General features: G+C 46.9%; 2 protein-coding genes across 2 annotated transcripts in view; both read left to right on the top strand.

Annotated features, from left to right (window-relative positions):
- Positions 1-17,062: 17,062 nt before the first annotated feature.
- On the top strand, positions 17,063-18,937 carry LOC140856042 (uncharacterized). The gene is made up of 4 exons (XM_073253224.1): positions 17,063-18,129; positions 18,234-18,438; positions 18,521-18,684; positions 18,789-18,937. The coding sequence occupies exons 1-4, from the start codon at positions 17,100-17,102 to the stop codon at positions 18,935-18,937; spliced, it is 1,548 nt and encodes a 515-aa protein (XP_073109325.1). The 5' UTR covers positions 17,063-17,099.
- A 1,597-nt stretch (positions 18,938-20,534) lies between these two features.
- The window catches only part of LOC140857076 (putative disease resistance protein RGA3), a 13,026-nt gene continuing 6,881 nt past the window's right edge, over positions 20,535-26,679 (top strand). Inside the window, exon 1 of the mRNA XM_073255361.1 lies at positions 20,535-22,135. Within this exon, the coding sequence (XP_073111462.1) occupies positions 20,560-22,135 (1,576 nt within the window). The 5' untranslated portion in view covers positions 20,535-20,559. The remainder of the gene's footprint in view (positions 22,136-26,679) is intronic.

The following is a 26,679-nucleotide window of genomic DNA, read 5'->3' as shown; positions in this document are numbered from 1 at the left end:
CAAAAAGGGAGAGATTGTTGCTCCCTAGATTGATTTTGATGATTATAAAATAGATTGAAGGGGTACTAATAATTTTTTATTTGAAAAAGTCTTTGTGCTCTTCAGGGGCAAAATCATAATTTTACCAAAACCCTGATTTAACAGTATCATTTGGTAGAACAAAAGATTTGTGATCTATTGGCAAAAATTTTATTATTTTTGGATTTGTATTTTTGAGGTTATGCACGTTTGAAATCCATGAGTCGACCCATGAGTCAGCTCATGGCACAATGAGCAGTTTGGCACGCTGAATTTTTGGCTTGGCACGGCCTGTGAGTCGACTCATGAGTCGACTCTCAAGGCATGAGTCGACTCATGAGTCGACTCCTACGGTTTTAGGCCAAAAGTTACAGAACCCTGTTTTCTGGTTGCTTCAACAGAGGTCGACCCCTGTGACGGGATTTTTCCGCAACGGCTAGTTTTTAACCCGTTTTAAGTACTTTAAATGCTCATTTAATGTGGTCTAACGACTCTTTTTCAGCCTAGAATATTTTTCTCTATTTCTTAAAGCTATATAAAGGATTCAAAAGGTGGGAAAACAAGCAAGAGAAAGAAAGAGATTAAAAAGAAAAAGAAGAGCATTCAAGAGAGCATTCAAGAGCATTCAAAAGAAAGGGTTTCTCAAGCCAACTTTTTAGCCCTAATCAAGAGCTCATTTAAAGCTTTCAAGAAGCCATCAATCCAAGCTCACCAACTCCTCAAGCGCTCAATCAATTCTCCATCCACTTTGAGGAAATCCAAAAAGGGGCTTCTTCTCTTGAGTAAAGTGTATTTAAAGTTATATTCGCTCATTAAAGGAGCTTTTCTTGTACTTATTTGTGCTATAAATTATTTTACTCATTTTGAGTGATTGTTTTTATTTTGGAGGGGTTCCAAAACAAGGGAAGGTTGATCTGAACCTAGAATCGGAGTGTATTGGGTTGGCTTGTACCCGAAAAACAAGTGGACTAGCTTGGGATAGCTAGTGTCGGAGCTTCCGACGTTTGTATTCGGATTGAATACAAGTTTAGTGGATTGGAATTCCCAAGTAGGAGCTTGGAGAGTGGATGTAGGTGCAAGGTTGGCACCGAACCACTATAAATCTTTGTGTTTGTGGTGTGCATAATTGCTTCTCTTTAACTCTTCATTATTTTCTTGCATTCTTGCTTTAGGCAATTAATCTTGAACTTAGGTTATTCTCCTCATTCATTTAGCTATTGACAAACATTTTTCATAAGTCATTAGTTAAGCTTAAAATTTTTAGAAACCCAATTCACCCCCCCCTCTTGGGTTGCATAGCTGGGCAACATATCCTCATTGGCCTATAGAAATGTCATCAATCGATCTCGAAAGTCTGGCATCAGCTATGCTCTACCTATATTATTTTACTCGAATCATCTTCGAATGGTACTACGGCAAGTTGGTCGGTTGGCTCCCCTTAGACTTCCTTCAATTCTTTCCTATGTTTTCAATTGATGGAGTCTCCATCAATCATTTTTTCTTTATAGTCATCAGGAAGCATTATCGAGCGAGCATTTGATCTCCTCGAACTTTTCCAACCCCATTCCTAATCGAAAATCTCACTAGTAAATGGGATATGGAAACGACCACTCACAAGACATTCAATCTAGGCCATCCAAGAATCTGTGTTGTAAGCGGTGGGCACCCGGACTACAAGGAATGTAAGCTGTATGGTCTTGCTCTGAGGCTCTTATCTAGTGGTTATTGGTAGGGTGATCTCCCCTTCTACTGCTATGGAGTCTCCTAAGAATTCATCAGGGAGTATTGACCTTCCTTAAATAGTTAGTAGGCCATCTCATTCATTGAAAAATATTATAACATAACACATCTATCAAGCTTCCAATATCAATTAATTTTTTTACATTATAATTTACTATTGTTATTGACACAATGACAGCATCATTATGAGGAGTTTGAACTCCTCGAAGATTATCATCAAAAAAGAAACAATATCCTCAGTGTACTATCTCTTCATGCCTTCAGCTTGATCCTCTACCCTTTGCCATCAGTGAAGTCTGAGATCATCTTGGTGACACCAGCCATGGGTCAGTTACCATTATTCTCCTTATTGGGTTGGTGCCAAGGTGGCTCTTAGATTGTGTGGTTTTGATGCTTCCAAACATGCTTGCCTAGATAGCCTCTACAAATTAGGGCTTCAATCTCATCTTTCAACTGGAGGCAATCCTTGATGTTATGACTATGATCATGATAGAAGTGGTGGTACTTTCTCTTACTCCTTATTAATGGGGCCTTCATCAGTTGAGATTGACAAACATATCCTTAGTCCTTAATTTTTATTAGGATATGGGCTCGAGGAGCAGACAGAGGAGTGTAGTTATTAAATTATCAAGGTGTGCTCCTCAGTCTGGAGCTCTTCGGTGGTCGAGAGGACTCTCCTTCAACCTAAGTTATGTGAGGTTCCTCCCAACCTCACTTCTTATTAGGGGTTTCCTCCCTCAGCTTGTTTTTGTGTGGCACGAGCTTCTTCTGCCTATACGTACTTCCAAGCTTGAGCTAGGAGGTTGGCATAATCCTTTGAAAAATGTCTTGTCAAGAAAAAGATAAGGTACTCATTCTGCAATCCTCGAGCACTAGCATTGCCACCGACTTGTTGAAGTTGCACATTTCTAACGTAGCCTCATTAAAGTGTGCCACATAGTTGCACAGTGATTCATCATCTTCTTGTTGGATCGAGAAGAGGTTGTCAGTATTCTTCAGCTAAGCTTAGTTATTACCAAAGTGGGCAATGAATTATCTCCTGAGCTATTCAAATGAATGGATAGACTTTGGTTGGAGTTCAGAATACCATATCTATTTCGATTTATTGAGGGTTGCTAGGAAGGCAATATAGAGGAAGGTGTCCAAAGCATCCTAGAGTATCATGAGGGCCTTGTAGCCTTGCAGATGGTCGAAGAGATCCAAAGAGCCATCATACGGCTCTATCTGAGGTATCTTGGACAACTCAGAATCTATCTGAGGCATCTTAAACCAACTCAGAATCAATTCCTTCAATACGGTACAGGAGAAGAGGCACCGCAAGTTGAAGCTGAGGCCGTCATCGTTCCTTTGGTTCCCACTCTGTACTTCTCTGAGATGATGTTCAATCTCCAAAATTTTTTATTCAAGATCATCCTCTCGATGAGATTTTTCAGGTTATGGAGAATGTTGGTGCAGGATATCGGCCAGCATCGAAGGAGCTGGAGTGGACAGTCGAGATCGATCTCCCGAGGATGAAACCTACAAGAAAAGCTCCAATCGGAGGTAGCTTCGATGAGGACCCTCCAACGTTCAAGTTAGTATCTCGTTCAACAGAAGGAGGAGCGTGAGAGGCAGAGTGATGGCTTACCTTGGGGTCTCCTTTTTTGCATCTTCTTATAGACAGAATCTGGAGGTTGTTAGGCCTAAGCCCATAGGCTATCAGGGTAGGCTGCCTGTCGTCTATCTACTTATCAGGTTGTTAGTCGTAGGTGTCACCTACACCACATGGCCATTTTTCAGAAGCCTACTGTCTGCCCACTGATTAGATTGTTAGTTGTGAGTGTCAGTTACACTGCATGGCAACACACTAAAAGTTTGTTAGGATATTTTATCCGATTGCTAGGATGATCTAGGTGGTCGGTGCACTTGAGTCGACTAGGTCGACCTGAGGCCTTGTCAGTGACCTTTGGGGGAGATTATTAGCTAGACCAGTAGGTGAAGGGGTATTGGCAGCCACCGAGAGGGCCATTGGGCAAGCCGTGAGTGGGTCTGAGGTAAGGTCGGATGTTGTGACTAGCTTCTTGAGAAGAGAGCCCTCGATCGAGAGCCAGATTGATTGCTAAGCATGAGGCTTATCTGCTATTGATGCTTGTTCGATCAAAAATTACTGGCTACGGGTAGATGCCTAGTCAATCTGTGTCATTTGCAGGTAGCTCTAGATGCTGGCACTAATGGATAGACCACCAAAGGGCTGCTGATGAGTCCGAATAAGATTCATTAGGTTATGCCGACGAACCCTCAGCTTCGGCCTCCGCTTAGGCAATGCGAGCCGAAGGTCAGCCGTAGTTGACTTAAATGGGGGTTGGTCATGAGTAGGCCATAGCCTCGCCTTTCTAAAAATTGGTTCTAGCTATTTTGGACCTGGACTTCTTCATATTTTCGATCTGTACGAATTTTTCTTCAACACATGTCTCCTACTCCCGAGTTCGAGCTTTGGTCGGATGAAGGGAGTATTATTGACCCATAGCGCCAAAGATGTGAAAGGTCCAAGATGAAGAAGTGCATGCGTGCAGTTTTCGGGGTGGATGTGAAGGGGTCTGGGCAGATAATCATAACTAAAATGTAGGGCCTTGATTTAAATTTTGATAGATACCTTTTTTTGGCATGATGCATTAATCAAGATGACTGACGGTGGGAGTCGATCGATGGAAAGGTGCCACATATGGACTACTCGTTCGATGGTGATGATTCATGATCTTCTGGAGCCATCCTTTTTCGACTATAAAACCACACTACTTTCGTTCTCTATCATGCTTTCTGGCAATCTTTCAAGTCTCCCCCTTTTCTTCTGGCTCTTCTTCTCCCTTGGTCCATCACCATATCTGGTTCATTCCACTCGAATTTTTCCTCGCTGTGATATCTCCAAGGGGCTATCTAGGGGTCGTCCTTGTCGCCTCTGGTTGTCTACCCAAGTTTTCTCCTTCCATCTAGATGGGTTTTCTTTGGCCGCTCTTTTTCACTTACCTGTTCCCATGTTTGTTTCGATCCCTTCTTTTCTTTTTTTTTTCACCATAAAAACCGTCATTTTGAATAAAAAGGCAAGTTTATCTTCATTGTGTATTATGTTAGAATTTACATTTCTGATTAGTCAAGATCGATCTATAGGCCTTTCACTTAAAGTCGGGCGAAAATTTCTTCCATGTGGGGCCAAAAATCAGGCCGATCAAAAATCATCCCTGCAAATCGGGCCAATCAAAGGCCGTCTGATCGAAACTATTTTATTTTCTTTCTAACTTAGCTGACAGAGGGCCAAGCTGACCAAATAGAATTATGGGCACCCGACCATTTAGGACATGGCTTTTGGTTACACGGTCTGATATGACCCGACATCTGATATAACCCAATGAGATTGCGTAGCAACTAGCCTTGATGTTTTGCCGCTCGATCAAGGCCTGTGCTTCAGGTGGCTAGCTCATAAGTAAGACCCACACTCAGTGGGAGGATAAGGGTCTGGAGGCGAGACCGAACTCAGGACGGGTCGAAAAAGGTAGGCCGATGAGTCAGTTGGGCGACCTCATCGAGCACTGACGCTCGGTATGCCTGGAGTAGCCTGAAGGCTTGCTAGAAGTTAGCCGACAAAGTTTTGGCTATCTGAATGGTGGGGCGTCGATCATCTGCTCGATAGCCGAGCGATGGTCGGTCATAAGGATAGTAGTTGAGATAGTAGTTGACTGGTCAGCAGCGGCAGGGGACCTTGTCGGGCTCTAGCCTCTTCACCTCATTAGTTCGAATGGGATTATCCCAACATATGCCCCCTATTCTCGAGTTCAAACTTTTGTCAGGTAAAGGAAGTAGTTCTGTATGAGTTGATCGAGAATGCGAAGAGGCGGTGCCCTCGTGAGATGGGTGCATCATTTCTAGAGCATGCCTACGTCTCTGCGCTCGCATTAAATGCATGTCACCCCAAAACTCAGGCAAAAAAAGGAGGGAGCCAAGCGGTACAATTGTATCCTTTACATCTAAATTAAATATTCGCTAGTAGAGGTGATGCTCGTGACTAACCTCCAATCGACATGTAGCATGGTTCAATGGAGGTAGTTGTGGGGTGCTTCTCTTTTTATAAGGGGACTCCTACCCCCCCTTCGCCTCAGGATAGAAGTTTTTCTTCCACTTGTCATGGTGTGGTGGACTGGCTTCTTCATGGGGGGAGGAACACCTATTCTCGATCAGGGCCACCGACGGTCACTTGAGAGAGCCGAGCTATCTTGCAAGCTCTAGGTTGGTATGGGAGTTATTGAAAATGACCGTCCTGTTCGGCAGGAGTGCGGACTTGCAGCCTTCAAAGACTGCCTCGGTGCCATGCCTAGAGTGGGCTTGGCTTCAATGACAGTCTCTGATGGGGTATCTATGGAGCTTATGCTTTCAAGAAGGATGGCCATGGGGATGCACGGTTGCTCCTTGCTAGGGGACCTCCCTCATGGGGCCCTCAATGGCCTACTGAAGCAAATCGGATGCGGCCTTCATTTGTCGCTGCTGGCACCCCACCTGCCTCCCAGCTGGGTCAGGCTCCCATTTTGGGGTGGAACGAGGGTGGCGGCGGCCGTCGGTCGCTGGGTGTGAAAGCACCTCTTTCTCTACTCCCTCCTCCATTTGGATGATCGGCCCACCTCTCGCATCCTTCGCACGGTGGAGGCAGTGGGTAATCAAAGGCATCCAGTAGAGGAGCATGGGAAACCTGCCTGGTAGGCAGCAGAGTGTTTCCCTTGAGGTTTGGGGTTGTGGTTTCTTCCAAGACCAAAGCCTAAGACCCCAAACACTGAGGTCAAGGTGGGGAAAGGGCCTTCCGACCTTAGCTCGACAGTCGACGAGTCACAGTGGGCTAGACTCCGAGTCGAACTCCTTAGCATCCCCATCGCTTCAAGAACTGCAACGTCCGCATGGAGGAGGTGTTGGTGCACCTAAATTTTGATTTTCCATAGGAGGGTTTCTTCGAATGGGGCATAGGGGCAGTTTGATCTTCACTGTGTACTTTTATTTATCATTTTTTGATGCAACGCCCGATGCATCATCTTTGTAGAAAATTTCACCTTTAATCGAAAAGTGAGTTTAAATCCTATCGCTGCTTGTCTTCATATGTGTGTATGAAATTAGCATTCCTGATCAATCAAAGGTCGTCGAACCATGCAAAGCCTATCAAGGGCTCCTATATTGGGCCAATCAAAGGCTGTGTTGTCTAAAAGCCGATCAAAAGCTCCTTCTATGTTGGATCGATCAAAGGTCGTATTGTCTAAAAGTCGATCAAAGGCTCCTTCTAAATTGAGTCAATCAAATATCAGATCGATCAAAGATCGTATTGTCTAAAAGTTGATCAAAGGCTCCTTCTACGTTGGATCAATCAAAGACCAGATTGATCAAAGGCTATATTGTCTAAAAATCGATCAAAGACTACTTCTATATTGGGTCGATCAAAGATCAGACTGATCAAAGGCTGTGTTGTTTAAAAACTGATCAAAAGCTCCTTCTACATTGGACCGATCAAAGATCGTATTGTCTAAAAGCCGATCAAAGACTCCTTTTATGTTGGATCGATCAAAGGTCAGACCGATCAAAGGCCGTGTTATCTAAAAGTCGATCAATGACTTCTTCTATGTTGGACTGATCAAAAACCATATTATCTAAAAGTCGATCAAAGGTTTCTTCTACATTAGACTAATCAAAGATCAGATCGATCAAAAGTCGTATTGTCTAAAAATCAATCAAAGGCTCTTTCTATATTGGGCCGATCAAAGATCATATTGTCTAAAAGCCGATCAAAGACTCCTTCTACGTTGGACCAATCACAGGTCAGACTTATCAAAGGTCATATTTGTCAAGACTGCAAGTTGACAAGTAGGCAAGAAAACAAATTTGAGGGATAAAAATACTTCATTAAGAGATATGGTGTGGTACATTACTAACAATATATTTGGAGGTTCTCCGAGTTTTATGGTCGGAGAAGTGGGGCTCTATCTAGCTGCTTCAGTCGATAGGTTTTCGGCTTGACAATTTCATCTACTTGGTAGAGACCTTCCTAGTTTGGTGCTAGCTTGCCTCGCCTGTCTAGTTGAAAAATTTCTACTCTACATAGGATTAGGTCACCGACCCTGAAGTATTTACCCCTGACTTTGGAGTTATAATTTCTGGCCACCCGGTGCTGCTACACAGTCATTTTGATGCGAGCTCTTTTCCAGACTTCTTCCAGCAAATTCAAATCCGTGTGTAGCATTTCTGCATTGGTCCACTCATCATAATTCTCAACTTGTGCTAATGGGATTCTGATTTCAACAGGGACTACCACTTCAACTCTGAAGGGGAGGCTAAAGGGGGTTTTCCTCATCAGAGTCCTCGACATCGTTCGATATGTCCAGAGCACATGGTCAAGTTCATGGGCCTAAACCCCTTTGGCTCTGCCCAATCTCCACTTCAGGCCCTGCAGGATGGTTCAGTTTGTCACCTCCGCTTCTCCATTCGCCTGAGGGTGGGCCATGGAGGTAAGATGATGTGAAATTTCATGTTCCTCACAAAGCCATTCTAGCCTGGATCTAGTGCATTATCACCCATTATCAATTATTAATACTTGAAGAAGTCCAAACCGGCATATTATGCTCTTCCAGATAAAGTCCACCACTTTTGCTTCAGTAATGTGGGCCAACAGTTCTGCTTCCATCCATTTGGTGAGTAATACATGGTAACGAGCAAAAACTTTTTCTGATCTGATGCTGGAGAAAAAGGGTTGAGGATGTCCATCCTCCACTACGTGAATGGTCAGGGCACACATATAGGGGTGATCGGCACAGTAGGCAGGTGCTGTATGTTTGAATGTTGCTGACACCGATCACATCATGCAACTAAGCTCTGGGTATCCTGGTGCATGGTCGGCCAGTAATAGCTTTGTCGGAGGAGTTTGTAGGCCAACATCCTCTTTCCGATATGGTTTCTGCATGCATCTTCATGTACCTTTCTCAGAGCAAATTCAGCTTTTATTGGTCACAAACACTTGAGGAGTGGTAGAGAGAATGATCTTTTATATAGCTTTCTCTCATGAAGAAGATATTGGAGCAATTGGTATCTTATTTTTCGAGCTTCCTTTCGATCTGTTGGCAAAGTTCTGTCTTTGAGATTAGCTGATTAGGGGGTCCATCCAGTAGGGCTCTTTATCCACTTGCAATACTACCGCTAGTTCCTTTGTGCATGGTTGCTTAGTATCTTGAAGAAAGTTCTTTGTGGCAGTTCAGATGGCACCGATGTGGCCAGTTTAGACAATAGGTTGGGGTGAGAGTTTTTTGATCTAGATATTTATTGAATTTCAAAGCTCTCAAACTTGGACACTAGATCTTTGATCTTCTGGAGGTACTTCATCATATTCTCCTCATGGGCCTCATAATGGCCTTGGATGTACCCAACGATTAGCTGGGAGTCGCTGCAGGACTTTAGATCTTGTATTCCCAACTCCTTGGCAATTCTCAGGCCAACTGCTAAAGCTTCATACTCCATCTCATTATTCATTGTCAAAAATTCAAAATGAAGGGCGTACTCGATGACAGTCCCATCTGGGCCTGAAAAGACCAGCCCTGCCCTCGATCCCACAGAGTTGGACAATCCATCCATATGCAGCTCCCAAGCATCTGAACTAGCTTCGGGTGGGTCTTTGTGAGCCTGTTCTTGAGATTCGACTTCCTTGGGTTCTGTCAGCTCATCTGGAATAGTGCATTCCATCACGAAGTCGGCTAAAATTTGAGCCTTGATTGACAGTTGTGGACAGTACTGAATATCGAATTCAAAGAGCTCTATCACCCACTTTACAATTCATCTTGATGTATCTGGCCGATGAAGGATGCTTTTTATTGGTTGGTCTATCAGGAGAATAATTGAATGAGCTTGAAAGTATGGGTGGAGCTTTCGAGCAGCAATAAGGAGGATAATAGGCCAACTTTTCGAGCTTTAAATATTGGGTCTCTGCATCTCTCAAGATTTGGCTGATGTAATAGATCAACTTCTGGATCTTATCCCGCTTTTGGACCAATACTGCACCCATCGTTGTAGGAGAGATAGATAAGTACAGAAATAGCTCTTTATCTGGGTCAGGTTTGCCAAGAAGTGGAGCGAAACTGAGATAGTTCTTTAAGTCAATGAAGACTTTCTGGCATTCATCATTGGAAGTTCTTCAGCTGCCTCAAAGTCTAAAAGAAGGGAATGCAACATTCGGTTGACCTTGAAACGAACCAATTCAAGAAGGCAATCCTCCCCATGAGGTGCTGCACCTCTTTGATTGTCCTCAGAGGGGCCATCTCTTCGACGGCCTTAATTTTTTTTGGATTGGCCTCGATTCCTTGGTTGGAGATCATGAAGCCGAGGAACTTGTTGGAAGTCACTTCGAAGGTGTACTTTATTGGGTTTAGCTTCATCTGGTACCTTCGAATGATGGTGAAGGCTTCTCTGAGGTCTTCGATATGGGTCCCTGTGGAATTACTTTTGACGAGCATATCATCTATATATATTTTCATGTTTCACTCGATCTGATCTTTGAAGACTTTATTCACAAGGTGCTGATAGGTTGCACCTAATTTTTTCAGGCCAAAGGATATAACTCTGTAATAGAAAAGATCTTTGTCAGTAATAAAAGCTATTTTTTTCTTATTTTTAGGTGTTATCTGGATTTGATTGTAATTGGAGAAGGCATCCATGAAAGTGAGGAGCTCATGATCCGATGTGACATCAACTAGCTGATCAATCCTTCGTAAGGGATAGCTGTCTTTTGGGCAGGCTTTATTCAAATTGATGAAGTCGATACAGATGTGCCACTTTTTCATTCACCTTCTTCACCATGACCATGTTCGTGATCCACACGGGGTAGGTTATTTCATTGATGAAGCCCACTTGTAGTGGCTTGTCCACCTCCTCAGCTATCACCCTCTGTCGCTTAGATGCAAAACTCTACTTCTTCTGCTTAACTGGGCAGTGCCGCAAGTTCATATTTAGCCGATGCACCATCATCGAGGGATTAATGCCTAGCATATCGACAGACGTCAAGGCAAAAACATCCACATTCTCCTATAAACAGGAGGTTAGCTGATCTTCATTACTTGATCCAAACTCAATCTGATCTGGATGGTGTGCTCCAGATTTTCATCTACCAGGGGGATGGATATGAGTTCCTCAATCGATGTCCCGTGCTCTTCAGCTAACTCATCGTGAGTGTCCAGTCCTTCGATGGGGTAAGACTCGGCTAGCTTGCCTCCTTGGAGGGTGATGTTGTAGCAATAGCATGCCAAGTGTTGGTCTCCACAGACTTCTCTGACTCCCCCAGACATAAAATTTTATCTTCAAGTAGTAGGTGGACACGATAGCTCGGAGTGCGTTAAGGCATGATCGTCCGAGGATTGCATTATATGCGAAGGTGCTCGGATGACCAAGAAGTCGACTTAGGCAGCAGATTAAAGTGGGAAGTAGCCAGCCTTCACTGGTAAGGTGATAATCCCTTCCACTGGAATGGCATCTCCAGTGAATCCAACGAGTGGAGAGTCTATTCTTCCCAGTCGGTCGGTAGATAATCCTATTTTTGCAAAAGCATCGTAAAATATAATGTCGGCGAAACTGCTATTATCTATCAAGATGTGACATACATCATAGTTTTCAATATTTAAGATTACAACCACCACATCGTTGTATGGGAACTGAACTCTTTCGGCATCCTCCTTGGTGAAGGTTATAAATTCTTCAGCCTGCCACCTCTTCACTGCTTCCCCTTCTCTACTGACCCTACTGCTGCTTTGCCCCCCAATGATGGTATTGATGATGCCGATTGGGAGTCGATCCTCCTACTGTTTAGCTTGTGGTGGTGGTCCTGCTGGTTGGGGTGATCTCCGTCGATCCTCCCGTTACTCCCTCTTACTTCGGATAAATTGGTCAAGGTGGCCACATCTGATAAGATCCTTGATTTCATCTTGAAGCTGAATATAGTCCTCCGTATCGTAGCCGTGATCCCGATGATACAGATAATACTTGTTTGAATCCCTCCGAGTTGGAAGCATTCGCAGCCTCTTTACCTCTGGGAGCTACCTTCCGATCTCCATAAGCACCTAAGTTCTTGATGCGTTCAGCAGGGTATATTGTTGCATTTTCTTGACGGTGATAGGGCACATCGATTCTTCCTTTGAGGACTTCCTTGCCGCAGGTTACGTGGGGCCCATTCTTTTGACAGTGAGGGGGTGACCTTGAGTGCTGGCACATCTTCTCCTCCCTCATGGGTGAGGGTTCCTTGGTCAACATCTTCTTTCCTCCCTCCATAGTGGAACTGGTGGGGACCTCATCCTTTGTGAAGGCCTCCTCCATATAGGCATACTTTTCCACACTAGCCAGCATATCGGGGAAGTTCTGGGGTTAAATTTTTATCAATAACTTTCTGCAATGCGCCCATCATCGTGGACATCACGATCGATTGATCCAGATCATGAATCTCGAGCACAACTGCATTAAAGTGGCTGACAAATGATCGGATGGTCTCTCCCTCCTTTTGCTTAATAGTGTGGAGGTAGTCCGACTGCTTCTACTGCCGTCGGCTGCTAACGAAATGGCCGACAAAAGATCAGCTTAGTTGCTCGAGGGAGTGGATCGAAGTCGGCTTCAAACCAGAATACTAGTGCCTAGCCACCTCCTTTAGGATGGAGGGGAAGGCTCTGCACAGGATCGTGTCAATCACCCTATGAAGAAGCATCATCACCCTGAAACTTTTCAGATGATTGACAGGATCTACCGTCCCATCGTAACTCTCTAGCTGAGAAATCTTGAAGTGACGAGGTGGAGGCTCCTGCATGATCCGGGGTTCGAAAGGTGGGTCATTACTAAACCCGTCATATGGTGCCGGCTTCTTGTGCCAGATTGCCTTGATCCGTTGGTCCAAGTCTTAGAAACATCACTTGACGTAGGTGTCTCGAGCCATATAGGCTCCTGACTATTGGAGAGATTGCTGATGGGAGTGGAGTCATGCTCCAATCAGGGATTTTGAGATTGACGCCGCCTTGGTTCTGGACTCTTGGGTTGGCTCTGGTGGGTCTGCCTCCTCCCAAGACTTTAAGGAGCGATCCATGGTTGATCAAGTAATGGGGCTCCTATGGTGCCAACTTCGATTACAGAGCTACGGATGGTGGAACTGGAGCAGCTTGATGGTGCAACGGTGCCACTAATAGGGATGTCGAGGCACCCTATATCGACTAAACGGTAGCCGTCAGGGTTTGAACCTGCTGGAAAAATAGGTTGAACTACTCTGTTGTTACCATCGCCGGTTGTGAAGGTGGAGGGTCTCCTTCAGCCACTGATGGAGCCACATGGTAACCCAGCTCTCTTCTAACAGTATGGTGGTATTGGTGCATTGGGATGATGTTCTTCTGGGAGCCATAGATGCTCTGCCTCGATCTACGTTCCTCCAAGTTGGGACGAATCTTTCCTCTAGCGTCAATCTGTTGTGCGGGATATCAATCGGCATCGAAGGAGTTGAAGTAGATGGTCGAGATCGATCTCCTAGAGGATGAGACCTGTAAAAGAAGCTCCGATCGAAAGTGGCTCCGACGGAGACCCTCCGACATTCAAGTCAGTATCTCATTCAACAGAAGGAGCATGAGAGGCAGAGTGATGGCTTACCTTGGGGTCTTCTTTTTTGCATCTTCTTATAGATGGAATCCGAAGGTTGTTAGACCTGAGCCTGTAGGCTGTCAGGGTAGGCTGCCTGCCATCTGCCCACTTATCAGGTTGTTAGTCATCGGTATCAGCTATACCACGTGGTTGTTTTTTGGAAGCCTGCTATCTGCCCACTAACCAGGTTATTAGTCATGGGTGTCAGTTACGTTGCATGGCCACACTCTAAAAGTTTGTTAGAATATTTTATTTGGTTGCTAGGAAGATCCAGGTGGTCGGTGCACTCAAGTCGACCAGGCCGACCTGAGGCCTTGTTAGCGACCTTCGAGGGGGATTATTAGCTACGACCAGTAGGTGAAGGGGCATCGGCAGCCATCGAGAGGGCCATTGGGCAAGCCGTGAGTGGGTCCGAGGTAGAGTCAAATGTTGCGATTGGCTTCTTGAGAAGAAGGCCCTCGATCGAGAGCCAGGTTGATCGCTAAGCATGAGGCTTATCTACTGTCGATGCTTATTCGATCGAAAATTGCTAGCTATGGGCAGATGCCCAGTTAGTCTGTGTCGTTTGTAGGTAGCTCTAGACGCTCGCACTAATGGGTAGACCACCAAAGGACTGCCGATGAGTCAGAATAAGATTCATTAGGTTATGCCGATGAACCCTCGGCATCGGCCTCCGCTTAGGCGATGCAAGGTAGCTTGACTCAAATGGGGGCTGGTCATGGGTAGGCCATGGCCTCGTCTTTCCAAAAATTGGGCCTGGCTATTTTGGGCCTTGGGTTTCTTTGCATTTTTGGCCTGTTTGAATTTTCCCCCAACAGGGACTAACCCAGAGTTATCTCTGCAAGAGGAGATAGGAGACCGTCGATGTCAGTCCTCCCTTCCCAAGCTTTGATGGGATGAAGCGTCGGACTGTAGGCACAGAGCGGTGGGTTCTCTGAGGGGTTGGCTCCAAGCTCCTAGGGTGAAGCCAGTGGCTATATCGAGGAGCCACCTAAGGCATAAGCTTCTGAGGCTACTGCCTTTTCGTTGCCTGTTGGAGCTGCTACAAGACATTGGTTAATATCTGGACTGATTGGACTAAGGCATCAAATCACTATGGGTCTGCTAGTATAGGAGGTTGCGTAGCAGCAGACAATCAGGCAGTGCCACCTTGGTGTGGTGGGATGATTGCTGGCCTAAGGTGGCAGAATTGTTGTACAGTCTTATTTTTGTCATGTTCTCTTTTCTCTTCAAATAGGCTTTCAGCCCTTTCTCTAGCATCAAACTATTATTGCAACTTTCTGATCCTGAGATGTATAGTGGTTGTCGGTTTCAATCCAATGACTAGAACTCCTTGAGGAACCTCTAAAGAAAGTCCACTCTTATTAGAGATTCTCTTTTAGAGGATCCTCTAATGCCTAAGTCAGTCGAAGCTTAAAAACAGTAAAGAAAAAAGTATGGGAGTGAGAGTATAGATTTATTCTCTTCCACAAAAACTTATTTGAGAGTTTTCTGCAGTGTTATTAAACCCGGCCCGGCCCGGCCGGTCGGACCGCAAACCCGGTGACCCGATCAGAAGACCGGGCCGGTTATCTAATTAAACCGTTTATGTTTAAAATTCGATTAAAACCGTATGAACCGGCCGGTTGAACCGTGAACCGTCCGACCCGGTCTAACCCGGTTGAGCTGTGGAATTAAAAACAAAATTTTGATTCGAGAGTCGAGACGATGAGATCGACGGTTCCTCTGTTTGTTCCTGGCTTCCTTCCTCCCGTCATCCCCGTCCCTTCGTCTGTTTGTTCCCGAGCTCAAAGCCTCAAACCCCAGCCGCAGCGGCCCAAGGGCCCCAACCTCAGAGGCTCAGCCAGTCTGCCATCTTCCCTCGACGTCGTCGGCGACGAAATCAGCAGCGGAGGAGAGGAGAACCGAGTCTTCTCCGTCTCCAGTCAGTCGGTGAGTAATCTAAGTCTAACTTTTTTTTTTTTCCAAATCTCCGGAGTCCGGCAGCTCTGCTCCGTCCGCTCCCTCCTCTGCTCGCCCTCCTCTGCCTCTTTCTTCTCCGCTCGGCCACCTTCGCCCTCCGCCTCCTCCTCCTCCGCCGTCCGCCTCCTCTTCCTCCGCTCGATCCCCTCCCCCCTCTGCCTCCTCCTCCGTCGGCTCCTTCCCCCCTCCGCCATCTCCTCCTCCTCCGTATGCTCGACTCCCTCCCCCCTCTGCCTCCTCCTCCCTCGGCTCCCTCCCCCCTCCGCCGCCTCCTTCTCCTCCTCCGTACGCTCAACCCCCTCCCCCCTCGGCCTCCTCCTCCGCTCTGTTCCCTCCCCCCTCCGCCTCCTCCTCCTCCTCCTCCTCCGTACGCTCCCCCCTCCGCCTCCTCCTCCTCCTCCTCCATATGGCCGTCGGTCATCCGCCTTCCTCCCCCTTCCGCCGCCTCCTCCTCCTCCGTATACAGCCGCAGACACGGCGATTTTTTTTTTTTTTAAATGCTGTGACCTGTGGCTGTGACTGTGAGCCTGTGACTGTCTGCGCTTCTGCACCTGCGGAGTGCGGTAATATAGTATTACTGTAAACAGTTTTACAGTTTACTGCAGTGTCACAGTAATACAGTATTACTGTAAACATCACAGTACAGTAAACAGTAAACACCCATGATTCCGTGAACATGAAAAAAAAAATTTTTTTTTTAATGATGCTATGCTGATTGATCCGGTAAATATTAAATATTATTTTTTTAATTTCTGTAATCTGTGATCACCATGAGTTTGACTCTATAGGATCATGGAAAAAAAATATTTGGATAGAAATGAAAGAAGATGTTGATGACTTCATCTTGTTATTTATTTATTTTATCTTCTACTTATAAATTATAGCTTAATTTAATTTTCTTTGTAGATTATCAAAATGGCCTCTATTGAGGGAAGTATGCCATCCATGGATGATTCAAGTAATACTTCATCCACTCAAATAACTGGGGTTAGAGGTAAAAGTGATCCTGCATGGAATCATTGTAGAGAAGCTCCTGAACTTAGTGGTAATACCAAAAGGATGAAGTTGGCATGCTTGTATTGTGGAAAGTCATTTGCTGGTGGTGGGATCAATCGCTTCAAACAACATCTTGCAGGAGTAAAAGGAGAAGTAGAACCATGTCGCAAGGTACCGGCGGATATTCGCCATCAAATGATACAAAATATTCAAGCTATTAGTGAGAAGAAGAAAAGAACAAAGGAAATGGGTGAAGATTACAATCCCTTTAGTGCAAGGCATAAGGAACATGAGGAACAAGTATATTATAGGCAATTAGGTGAAGATGATGACATACAAGAAATTCCTCCCTCATCAAACAAGTCTACGGTAATACAAGAGGTAAAAATATAGAAGGTGGAAAAGAAAAACAACTAGGAACAATTGGAAATTATTTCATGCCCAAAACAACTCCTGGTGCTCAACCAACTATAAAAAGCTTGTTGCAAAACAAAGAAGCAGTTGAAAGGTGTGATCTTGCCGTGGCAAAATGGATGATAGATGCATGTGTGCCATTTAATACTGTCAACTCTAAGTATTATCAGTGCATGATAGATGCAATAGCTAGTATGGGGCCGGGTTACAAAGCTCCAAATTTTCATTCTGTTCGTGGTTATTTGTTAACCTAGAATGTTGATGAGGTGAAAAAGTATGTTGAAAGCTTTCGTGCCACATGGAAGAAAACAGGATGCACAATCATGGCTGATGGATGGACAGATCAGTGTAGGAGAACTTTGATTAATTTTTTAGTTTATTGTCCTAGAGGGACCGTATTTTTGAAAAGCGTGGATGCTTCAGATACCTCAAAGACAGCTGATATGTTGTATAAGTTGTTCAAAGAAATTGTCATGTCCGTTGGTTTTGAAAATGTGGTTCATGTAGTGACTGATAATGCTGCAAACTATGTTGCTGCAGGTAAAAAGTTGGAGCAAGACTTTCCTACACTTTTTTGGTCACCTTGTGCTGCTCATTGTCTTAATCTCATCATGCAAGATATTGGCAAGTTAGTTTCAGTGAAGAACACCGTAGCCCATGCTGCAGGTATCACAAAATATATTTATAATCATTGTTATCCTTTATATTTGATGAGAAAATTTACTGGTGGAAAGGAGATAATTTGTCCGGCACCTACACGTTTTGCTACCAATTTTATTGCTTTACAAAGCATATTGGGCCACAAAGATGCATTAAGAGCAATGGTGACTTCTAGAGAGTGGACAACTTCAGCTTATGCTAAAGATAGTAAAGGAAAAAAGCTCACCGATGACGTGCTTAATTCTCTTTTTTGGAATGAATGTGCAACCATTGTTAAACTAACAGAGCCTTTAATTCGAGTTTTGAGGATTGTTGACAGTGATGATAGACCTTCAATGGGTTACTTGTATCATGCTATGCATCAAGCTAGAGATGAAATGATCAAGAGATTTAGAAGGAGAAAGATTATAGTTGAACCTTATTTGAGAATAGTTGATTCTCGGTGGGATTTGCAATTACACCAAAATCTTCATGCAGCTGGGTTTTGGTTGAATCCATATTTTCAATATGACTCAGAACTTATGGATAAACATCCTCGTAGTGTTTCTGGACTCTTAGATGTCATAGAGAGATATTCATTTGGTAATCCAACCTTGCAGGGGAACTTAACTAATGAGATGAGATTATTTAGAAATGCAGAAAATGACTTTGGACGCTCATCGGCTATAAATGATCGAAGTCGCTTGGCTCCAGGTAAGCTTGTTCCTTAGTTATGTTCTTATGCTTTCATTAGTTTTATTGATATAAAGTTTTTTCAATTACATTCTATTTTAACAAATACAATATTTTGTATTTAGATGAATGGTGGGTCACCTATGGAAGTTGTGCACCTAATTTGCAAAAGTTAGCTATTCGTGTTTTAAGCCAAACTTGTAGTGCATCCGGGTGCGAGAGAAATTGGAGCATCTTCGAACATATTCATTCTAAAAAGAGAAATAGGTTAGAGCATCAAAGGCTTAATGATCTAGTATTTGTGCACTATAATTTGAGACTACAACAAAGGTAATTTTATTGTGAATGATATCCAATTGCTTGTATTTATTTTTTGTTATTTAATTTTCAAACTAACAAATATTAAATACAGGTTTTATTTCAAGGGTCGCAACTATGATCCTATTGACTTTGAATTGTTTGGTGATAATGATGCGTGGATATTAGTCGATGAGCCATCGGAGTTAACTAGTGAGGAATTAGAAACTTTTCACCGTGAATTGGCATCATGTTCTATTCAAGAAAATAATAATAATGGTGAGCAAATTATTTTATTATATAGTTTATGAATAAAATATTATTATAATTTTATTACATATGATTTTTCTTTTTAACCTTTTGTTAAAATTATGGTTTTGTAGATATATTGAACTTGGAAGATTTGGATGGTGATGATGGTGAAAATGATGGAAATGATGCGAATAGGAGAGAAGATGGAGGAGATGAGAACATTGCAACTCAAGAAGATGTTTTTGCAAATATTGACATAAATTTCAGTCCATTAGCTTGAATTTTTATGTTGTGTACTTGTTTATCACTTTTAAACTTTTTTTTTTTAAAAGATATTGAAGTGAAATGTCGTACATTATTATGTACTTGTTTGTTAAAACTTTTCATTTTGCTAGCAGATATGGATGGTTATGTTTTAAAGTTTAAACTACTAGTTATTATGCATTTTTAACTTTATGCCATTAAATCTTTATATTCATCAATATTTTAGTCTAATTATTTGTATTTATAGGATTACAGTTTTGTTTCATTTGTATTTTGATACTTGTAGCATTGGAATATATATTATCAGGACTATTATTGTATTTCTGGATATAAACAGGTTATTAAATTTTAGATTTTATGATTTGTGCATTGACCCGCCGGTTCAACCGTTGACCCGACGGTTGGACCGCTGACCCATTAACCCGGTGCCTTATCCGGGTTAAGGTCCGGGCCGGGTTTAATAACTTTGGTTTTCTGTGCCCCCCTTTCTATAGAGTGGGGTAGTTGAGTGTTACCTCCAAGTTCGATAATGGAAGCGGAGAATCATTGCTTATAATCATAAGAATAGTAAGTAGTGAGTTATGAGCGTTAATTGCATGACATTAACTCACATGCCTGTGATTTGAGAAAACCACCCGAGACTTTAGGAGATTCCGTTGGATTATCTAATGATATGTCGACTTTGGATCTCATTTCCTATCATCAGTGTGGCCTTGACCTTGGATCTTCCGATCTAGGGGTCGAAAAGAAAATGATGATATACAACTATTTCAATTTGATTTTCTGATCTTCTCTTTCCGACATCTGAGGGAGTCCTTTGTCTATCTTTCAAGTCATCAGTGAGATATCCAAGATGAGTATTTGGTCATAATCCGATAAGGGGAAAGTCGTGTTGGATGGCGGATTCTCCCTACAACAAAATCGATAAAAAATAAGGATGCGTTTGGTTACACTTTTTGATTTTTGATTTTTAAAAAATATTTTTTATTTTTTTGATTTTTACTATTGAGTAAAAACAAAAAAGCAAAAAATATGTTTGATAACTACGTTGTTATAAAGCAAAAAGTAATGTTTGGGGATGGCAAGTAAAGAGCTTGATGAGGGAGAAAGGTTCGGAAAGAGAGGGAGAAAGAGGTGGGGAGGTGAAGAGTTCGACGAGAGAGAAGCATTTGGGTTTTTTACTTTTTTTTGTTGGCATTTTAGATGAGGAAAAATAAAAAAAAGTAGAAAAATAAATTTTGGAAAGCAAAAAATTTTTGTTTTGCATATAAAATAATTATTTTGGTTATTTTGATTTTGATTTTTTCATTATTTTTTAATTTTTATTTTTTAAAAATTAAAAAAAATATATATATTTTTTAATAGCTAATCAAATGCATCCTAAATGAATCAACTATGATTTGCTCGGTCAAGAGCAGGCGAATTCCACAAACTTTTCTTATGCAATCTACCCATATAACGTGAGGGACATCAGATGGCTAAATCACGGAAGGATAGGACGGAAGCATCAGCAGCAATTGCTTGGAATTCGCATGCACCACGAGAATCCATATTGTGGACCCCAACTCCGACTCAGTCTTCGGCGGCCGGAAGTTTGCAACTCAGGCCCCAAAGCTTAGATAATCCAGTACAAAATAGATGAGCCCCTACTTGGGACAGTCCCAAGCTTCAAGGACCGTCGGTGGTCGTCCCCAAGTCAACGGACACAAAGACAGAGTCAACCTTTCGGCGGCTCTCCTCCTCCGGCCGGGGACTGCGACGCCCATGGCTCTCCGGACGCTAATGCGGGAGCTCCTATCGCTGTCGAACTTCGTCGCCCCCCTCGCCGAGAAGCTTGTCGACGTCGGCTCCGACGGCCTCTCCTGGGCTTACTCCTCTCTCTCCCGGCTTCTAAACGTCGAGGCCGACCTCAAAAACCTCCGCGACACCGTCGACCGCATCCGCGCCCTCCTCAAGGACTTCGAGGACACCCGCTTCATCGAGGACGGCAACGTCCGCCTCTGGCTCTCCGAGCTCAAAGACATCGCCTTCGACGCCGAGGACCTCTTCGACGAGTTCCAGACCCGGGTCAACGTCTCCAAGCTCCAAGCTTCCGCGGCCGGCGCCGGCGACGGAGGCCGCTCTCGGAAGAGAAAGCGGCCCTGGCACTCCGTATCTGTCAACCCGGTTTGGCTCCTGAGCTGGAAGATTTCACGAAAGATCGCGGAGATCAGGGAGAAGTACAGAGCCATCGACGAGGACCGGAAAACTCTCCATCACAGGGAGGGCGAGTCCAGGAGGAGAGCAGAGGTTAGGGAAGAACGACTCCCTCCGGAGGCGGGCTCTCTCCAAGGTGAACCCTTAATCGATGCCATCGGTGATAAGAAAGAAGAGATTGTTCAATTGTTGATCTCGGGTGGGAAAGATGGACTTGCTGTTGTTTCGATAGTCGGAGCAGGAGGAATGGGAAAGACGACGCTTGCCAGGCTTGTCTTTGGTGACGAACGGATCGAACAGTTCTTCGACTTGAGGATTTGGGTTGGTGTTTCCAAAGGGTTCGATGTGACGGAGACTACAAAGGAGATTATTGGAGCAAGAACTAAAGAAAGATGCGATCTTCCGAGCTTGGATCTGCTGCAACGCCGGCTTCAGGAGCTGGTGATAGGGAGGAAGTTCTTATTGGTGCTAGATGGTGTTTGGAATGAGGAGCAATATTATTGGGATACGTTGCGAGTTCCTTTAATTGCTGGAGTAAAGGGAAGCATGGTTTTGATAACTACTAGGAGCGAATTGGTCTCAAGGAACATGCGCACGTTGCCTCTGATCCGTTTGAATGGTCTCGAGGAGGAGCACTGCTGGTTGTTGTTCCGGGACATGGCATTCGAGCCAGGAGCTTGTGATCGGCACTGGAACTTGGTGGAGATCGGTAGGGAGATAGTGAAGAAGTGTCAGGGATCACCTTTGGCAGCCAAGTCGATCGGCAGCCTCTTGTACAATAAAACAGATGAAGAGGAGTGGAGAAGTGTATTAAGTGATCTGCAAGATCCAGATGATGATGCCAACCGAATCCTACGGACTTTGAAGGTGAGTTATGATCATTTGCCATTGCATCTGAAGGAGTGTTTTGCTTTCTGTTCTACATTTCCCAATGGTTATGAGTTTGATAGAGATGAATTAGTCAAGTTGTGGATCGCAGTTGGTCTTGTTAAGCCTACGGGAGTGAGGTCATTGGAGAGTGTTGCGGCCAATCGCCTCGTCGCCCGATCGCCGGGAAGCGTGCACCTGCAAAATGAAGTCCGCACTGACCGGAGGCGGCTCCGGCGGGGACCCTCCGACGGTCAAGTCAGAGAGGTGACTGGGCAACAGTGAAATGCAGACAGAGAGCTCTGAGAGGGAGAGAGAGAGAGAGAGGAGCGAGCCTGCATATGTGGAAGAGACGGGCGGATCGATCCCTTGCACTGTTGCCTTCCCCGGTATATATAGTGGAGCACGGTATGGCGCCGTCATTAATGGCGCGGACAAGTGAGGAACTGTCAACTCACTGTAGGCTGTCAGAGCCGCCGTGAAAACATCATGTCGCCGTGTAGCCGTCTAATCACCAGGGTTGACCCGGCTCTCGGCGGGACAATGCCCCTAGGTAACCGTGCCGCATGTCCGTGTCAGAGCTGACAATGTCTGGCGGCCGTACGGCGGTTGGTGGAGTCGGCCGACCCAAGGTCGGTGGCCAGCAGAGTGGCGTCGGACTCCTCCGTCAGTCGGCGAGCTTCAAGTGGGTCGGCTACCGGACCTCTGGGTTCAGTCGGTCGGGAATAGACCGTGGAATGGCCGTGGTTAGCCGCTGATGGCGTCCGTCGGCCTGTCGCCCGACTTACGATCGGCCAGTCAGAGCCGTCCGTCGGGCCCTCCGATAGTCGGTCGGTCGGTCGGGCTGCCAGCCGGTCGGGCCCTCCGATAGTCGGTCGGTCGGTCGGTGGGTATCCCCCAACAGTTGCCCCCCTCCACTCCTAAGTCGGGTGGAGAGCTGGCCGATGCCTTCATTCGGGTAGTATGGCCGGGCGACTGGGAGTGGATTTGTCGCATGTGCAGATCCGACCGTACCGCCGGCTAATCCGTTGTCTGACACCTCACGAATCCCGAGTGATCCGAACGTCTAGTCGATGCCAGAAGTCGCGCCGGCGTCCGGTGCCGGACGCCGCGTCTTGTCGTCGTCAGTCGTCACGTCGGTGTCAGAAGATCGGGTGCCGGACGATACGGCGTCAGTCGATCGGATATTCGGCGCCGATCGTGGGTGAGGCGTCCCATCGGGAACGCGGACCGGCGCGGGCGGCCGACTGCGGAGCCAACCCCCGCGCGCCGCGTGTCAAGGCGGTTGGCCGGCGCCCGCTCCGGCATTTAATGCGGGCGGTGCGGGCGTTTCGGGGCGAAGCGCGCCGAATCCTTAGCCAACCGGCGGGCGCCATGCGTCGCGCATCTGGAGGACCTTGGTCGGCGCGGGAGCATCTCGACCGTCGGTCGGCCCTATATATATAGGACCTCCCGGACCCTGACCCACATTTGCCATTTGCTGGGGAAACTCTGTCCGGGCGATTTCTCGGTCGTCGCGGGCAGAGCTCTTCTCTACTTCCGGAGGGTCCATCGGGTTCGTGGTCCTCCTCCCCCTTCTTGCTTTCTTCTCTTCTTTCCCTTCTTTCGGTTCCTGCACAATGACCAGGAAACCGACTCAGGGAGCTCGGTCGGGGAACCCGACCGACGACACCCGATCAGCTCCGGAAGATGAGGCCTCCTCGCTTTCGGGGCCGAACGTCGATCAGCTTCGGGAGCACTATCGCATCCCGGAGCAGTTTCGGCTCTATGCTCCAGGGGCCGGCGGTCGGGTCAACAACCCTCCGCCCGGCGACCTGGGGCTGTATGTTGAGGACCTTCGTGCGGGTCTTCGACTTCCGGTTCCGGAGTTCGTCCGGAATCTGCTTGATTACTACGGACTCTGTCCGGCGCAACTGGCGCCGAACTCTGTCCGGCTAATCATTTCTTTCGCGCTGTTGTGTCAGCTCTTGCCGACCAACCCCCGCGTTTCCCTCTTCCGGGCCTTCTTCGTGCTCCGACCCCACCCTAAGGCCCGAGGGTGGTGGCTCTTCAACCCCCGGAAGGGTCTTGCCTTCATAACCGGTCTTCCATCGTCCATTCATGGATGGAAGAACCAGTTTTTCTTTGTTTCCTCTTCCTCCTCTTGGGGCTTTCCTTCTCGCTGGGGTGTACCCCGAACTGAGGCCAACGACAACAGTCGGGTCGACGTGGACGACCGGGAGGACTTCCACCGACTCAAAGACATGTTGGTCCCGAAGCAGAGGGAGCTTGTTACCGAGCAAGCTCTCTATGATGCCGGCCTGAGTCTGGTCCCCCGAATAGGTATCGCCCGATTCCCCAGCTTTTCTTTTTGTTCGGCTTTAGGGTAGTTCCGGTCCGGCCTTTGACATTGGTCGGTTTTGCAGGGACACCGCCGAGGATGAGGCCGACCGACGCCGAAATTCGTCAGTTTGCCGCCGCGAGGAAAAGGCCAGCGTCGGGGGCTGGCCCTTCGCGCCCTTCCAAGAGATCAGCCCCGGTCCCGCCGACCGTGGAAGCGTCGGCGACCGAGGGGTCGGAGCCAATCATAGCCCTCGCGGCTCCGACTGTCCGAGTGGAGGAGAGGCGAGTCGAGGAGAGGCCGGCCGAGGAAGTGGCCGAAGGAGTGTCGGCGGTTTCGCCGCCGCGGGCGGAGCCGGACGTCGTTCGGGAAGCCGAACATCGTCCGGAGGCGTCCGCCGGCGCAACGGGGGGCGCCGGGTCGAACTCCAGCGTCCCATCGCTGCCAGCCCCGTCGGTCGGGGCAGCTGATCGGGGGAAAGCCCCGATGGAGCCCTCGGAGGAGGAGAGATCAATGCCCCCCAGCGCATACTACCCCGAGGGTGCATTGGCCTTGGCCGACCACAACCTTGCGAGGAGGTTGTGCCAGGGGATCCTCCTCCCTACCGACGTTCAGTCGTTGCGGTCTCGGCAGGTGACCGAGATGCTGTCGCGGTTCTACCCGTCGATGGTGGAGGTAAGCTTCGCGTCACCTTTTTCCTTAGAAGAATTTTCGCCTGCCACATAATTCTGACAAAGCTTTTTTCCGTCGGCAGTTGATCTTCACCATGTCCGAGTTGGAGGCTGGATACCGAAGGTTCGGCGACGTTCGGGCAGCCTTCAAGGAAAGGTCGGCAGCGGCCGAGGCCGAGAGAGGGAGGCTGGTCGACCAACTGCAGGAGTCGGTCGACCGGGAGGCCAAGTTGACGGACGAGGTCTCCCGGCTTATGGCCGAACTAAAGTCGGCCAAGAAGGAGGCCAAGCACAAAGGCCGGGTCGTGCGTCGTCTTCGACGCGAACGGGATAGTGCCACCTCCGAACTCCAAGGGGAACGCGAGCAACTTCGGGTCAGCCTGGGGAAGCTCGCGGAAACCGAAGAGGACTTGTCCATCGCCCAAATCGACGCCGAAATTGCCAGGGCCGAGGCAGAGTTGGCGAGGGAGGAGCTGGCCCATACTGAAGATGAAGTACGATCGGCGAGGGAGTCGGCCGATCGTGCGATTGAAGACTTCCGGGCCTCCGACCAGTACAAGGAGGAGATGCTCGAGTCGGGCTTCGCCTCCTACAGGGTCGGGTTTGAGGACGGTCGGGATGCCGTCCATACCTTGTACCCGGAGGTGGACGTCAGCCGAGTCGCGCCGCTACTCGCCGAAGAGGAGGGAACCGAAGAGGAGGCCGACCATCTGTCGGTAGGCATCATCCCAACGGAGGAAGCCGTTCCGGAGCAGGAGCCGACCGGAGGTCCCTTGCCGACTGAAGGACATCCTTCTGCCGCCGACCCAGCGCCGCTTATGGTCGAGACGCCGATTCTTCCCGATCCTCCGTCGGTCGAAGAGATTATCCAGGACGAATGACCGGTCCAGCCGACTGTCTTCCTTTTGTTTTTTCTTGAAAATACATGTAATCGGCTTCGGCCCGACTTTGTAATCTCTTTTAATCAACGAATGAAATTGTCTTCTCTTTTCCTTCTTGTTTGTAATGTTTCTTATCGCTGTAATGTCGAACCCAAGTCACCAACTTAGAGAAGTCGCCAACTCGGGTAAGTCGGTAAGACCTAACCGGCTCGCACAGTTCCGAAGTAGCTTGTATCCCGACTTTAGGTCGGTTTTCAATAATTGTAGTCGCTATTCGGGCGCATCTGTTAAGTCGGGAGCCGACCGAACCTGGTAAAGGTTCGGTAGTCGGACTTCCGTAGATGCGTTCAGTCGAACATCGACCGGCGCAGTGTTGGGGGAGCGATAGTGAGTCGGATCCCCAAGCTCTTGCGTCGGGTTCTCATGTCCTTCGACAGACGGTGGCAAACCGAGTGTCGTTCAGCCGGCCGCAGGTCGGTCGGCGAGTAGTGGGTGTGACTAAGGTCGCGTCGTATGATAGACGGTGGTAAGCCGAATATCCCTCGACCGGCCGTAGCCTGGTCGGAAAGTCGCGGCAACAGCCGCGTGGGCTTTTAGCCTTTCTTCGGTCGGGGCCCGATCGATCAGTCGGCCGATGGATATGCCCGAAAATTCGACCGTAGAAGGAGTATAAACTCCCGTCATCGTAGATGCATCGGTCCGTGTAAGGGCCGATGTGTCGTCGGTGCCAGGTCCGCGTCGACGCGTCGGGGCTGATCGCCGATCAGTAGTCGAAGGGTTAGAACTCCGATTTTTCAAACCGAACTTGTATTCCAACGATTGA

The sequence above is a fragment of the Elaeis guineensis genome, chromosome 1 (assembly GCF_000442705.2).
Source record: "Elaeis guineensis isolate ETL-2024a chromosome 1, EG11, whole genome shotgun sequence".
In the NCBI taxonomy this organism is placed as follows: Eukaryota; Viridiplantae; Streptophyta; class Magnoliopsida; order Arecales; family Arecaceae; genus Elaeis; species Elaeis guineensis.
Note: the sequence above shows the minus strand (reverse complement) of the source record. Positions and strands in the feature narration are given on the sequence as shown.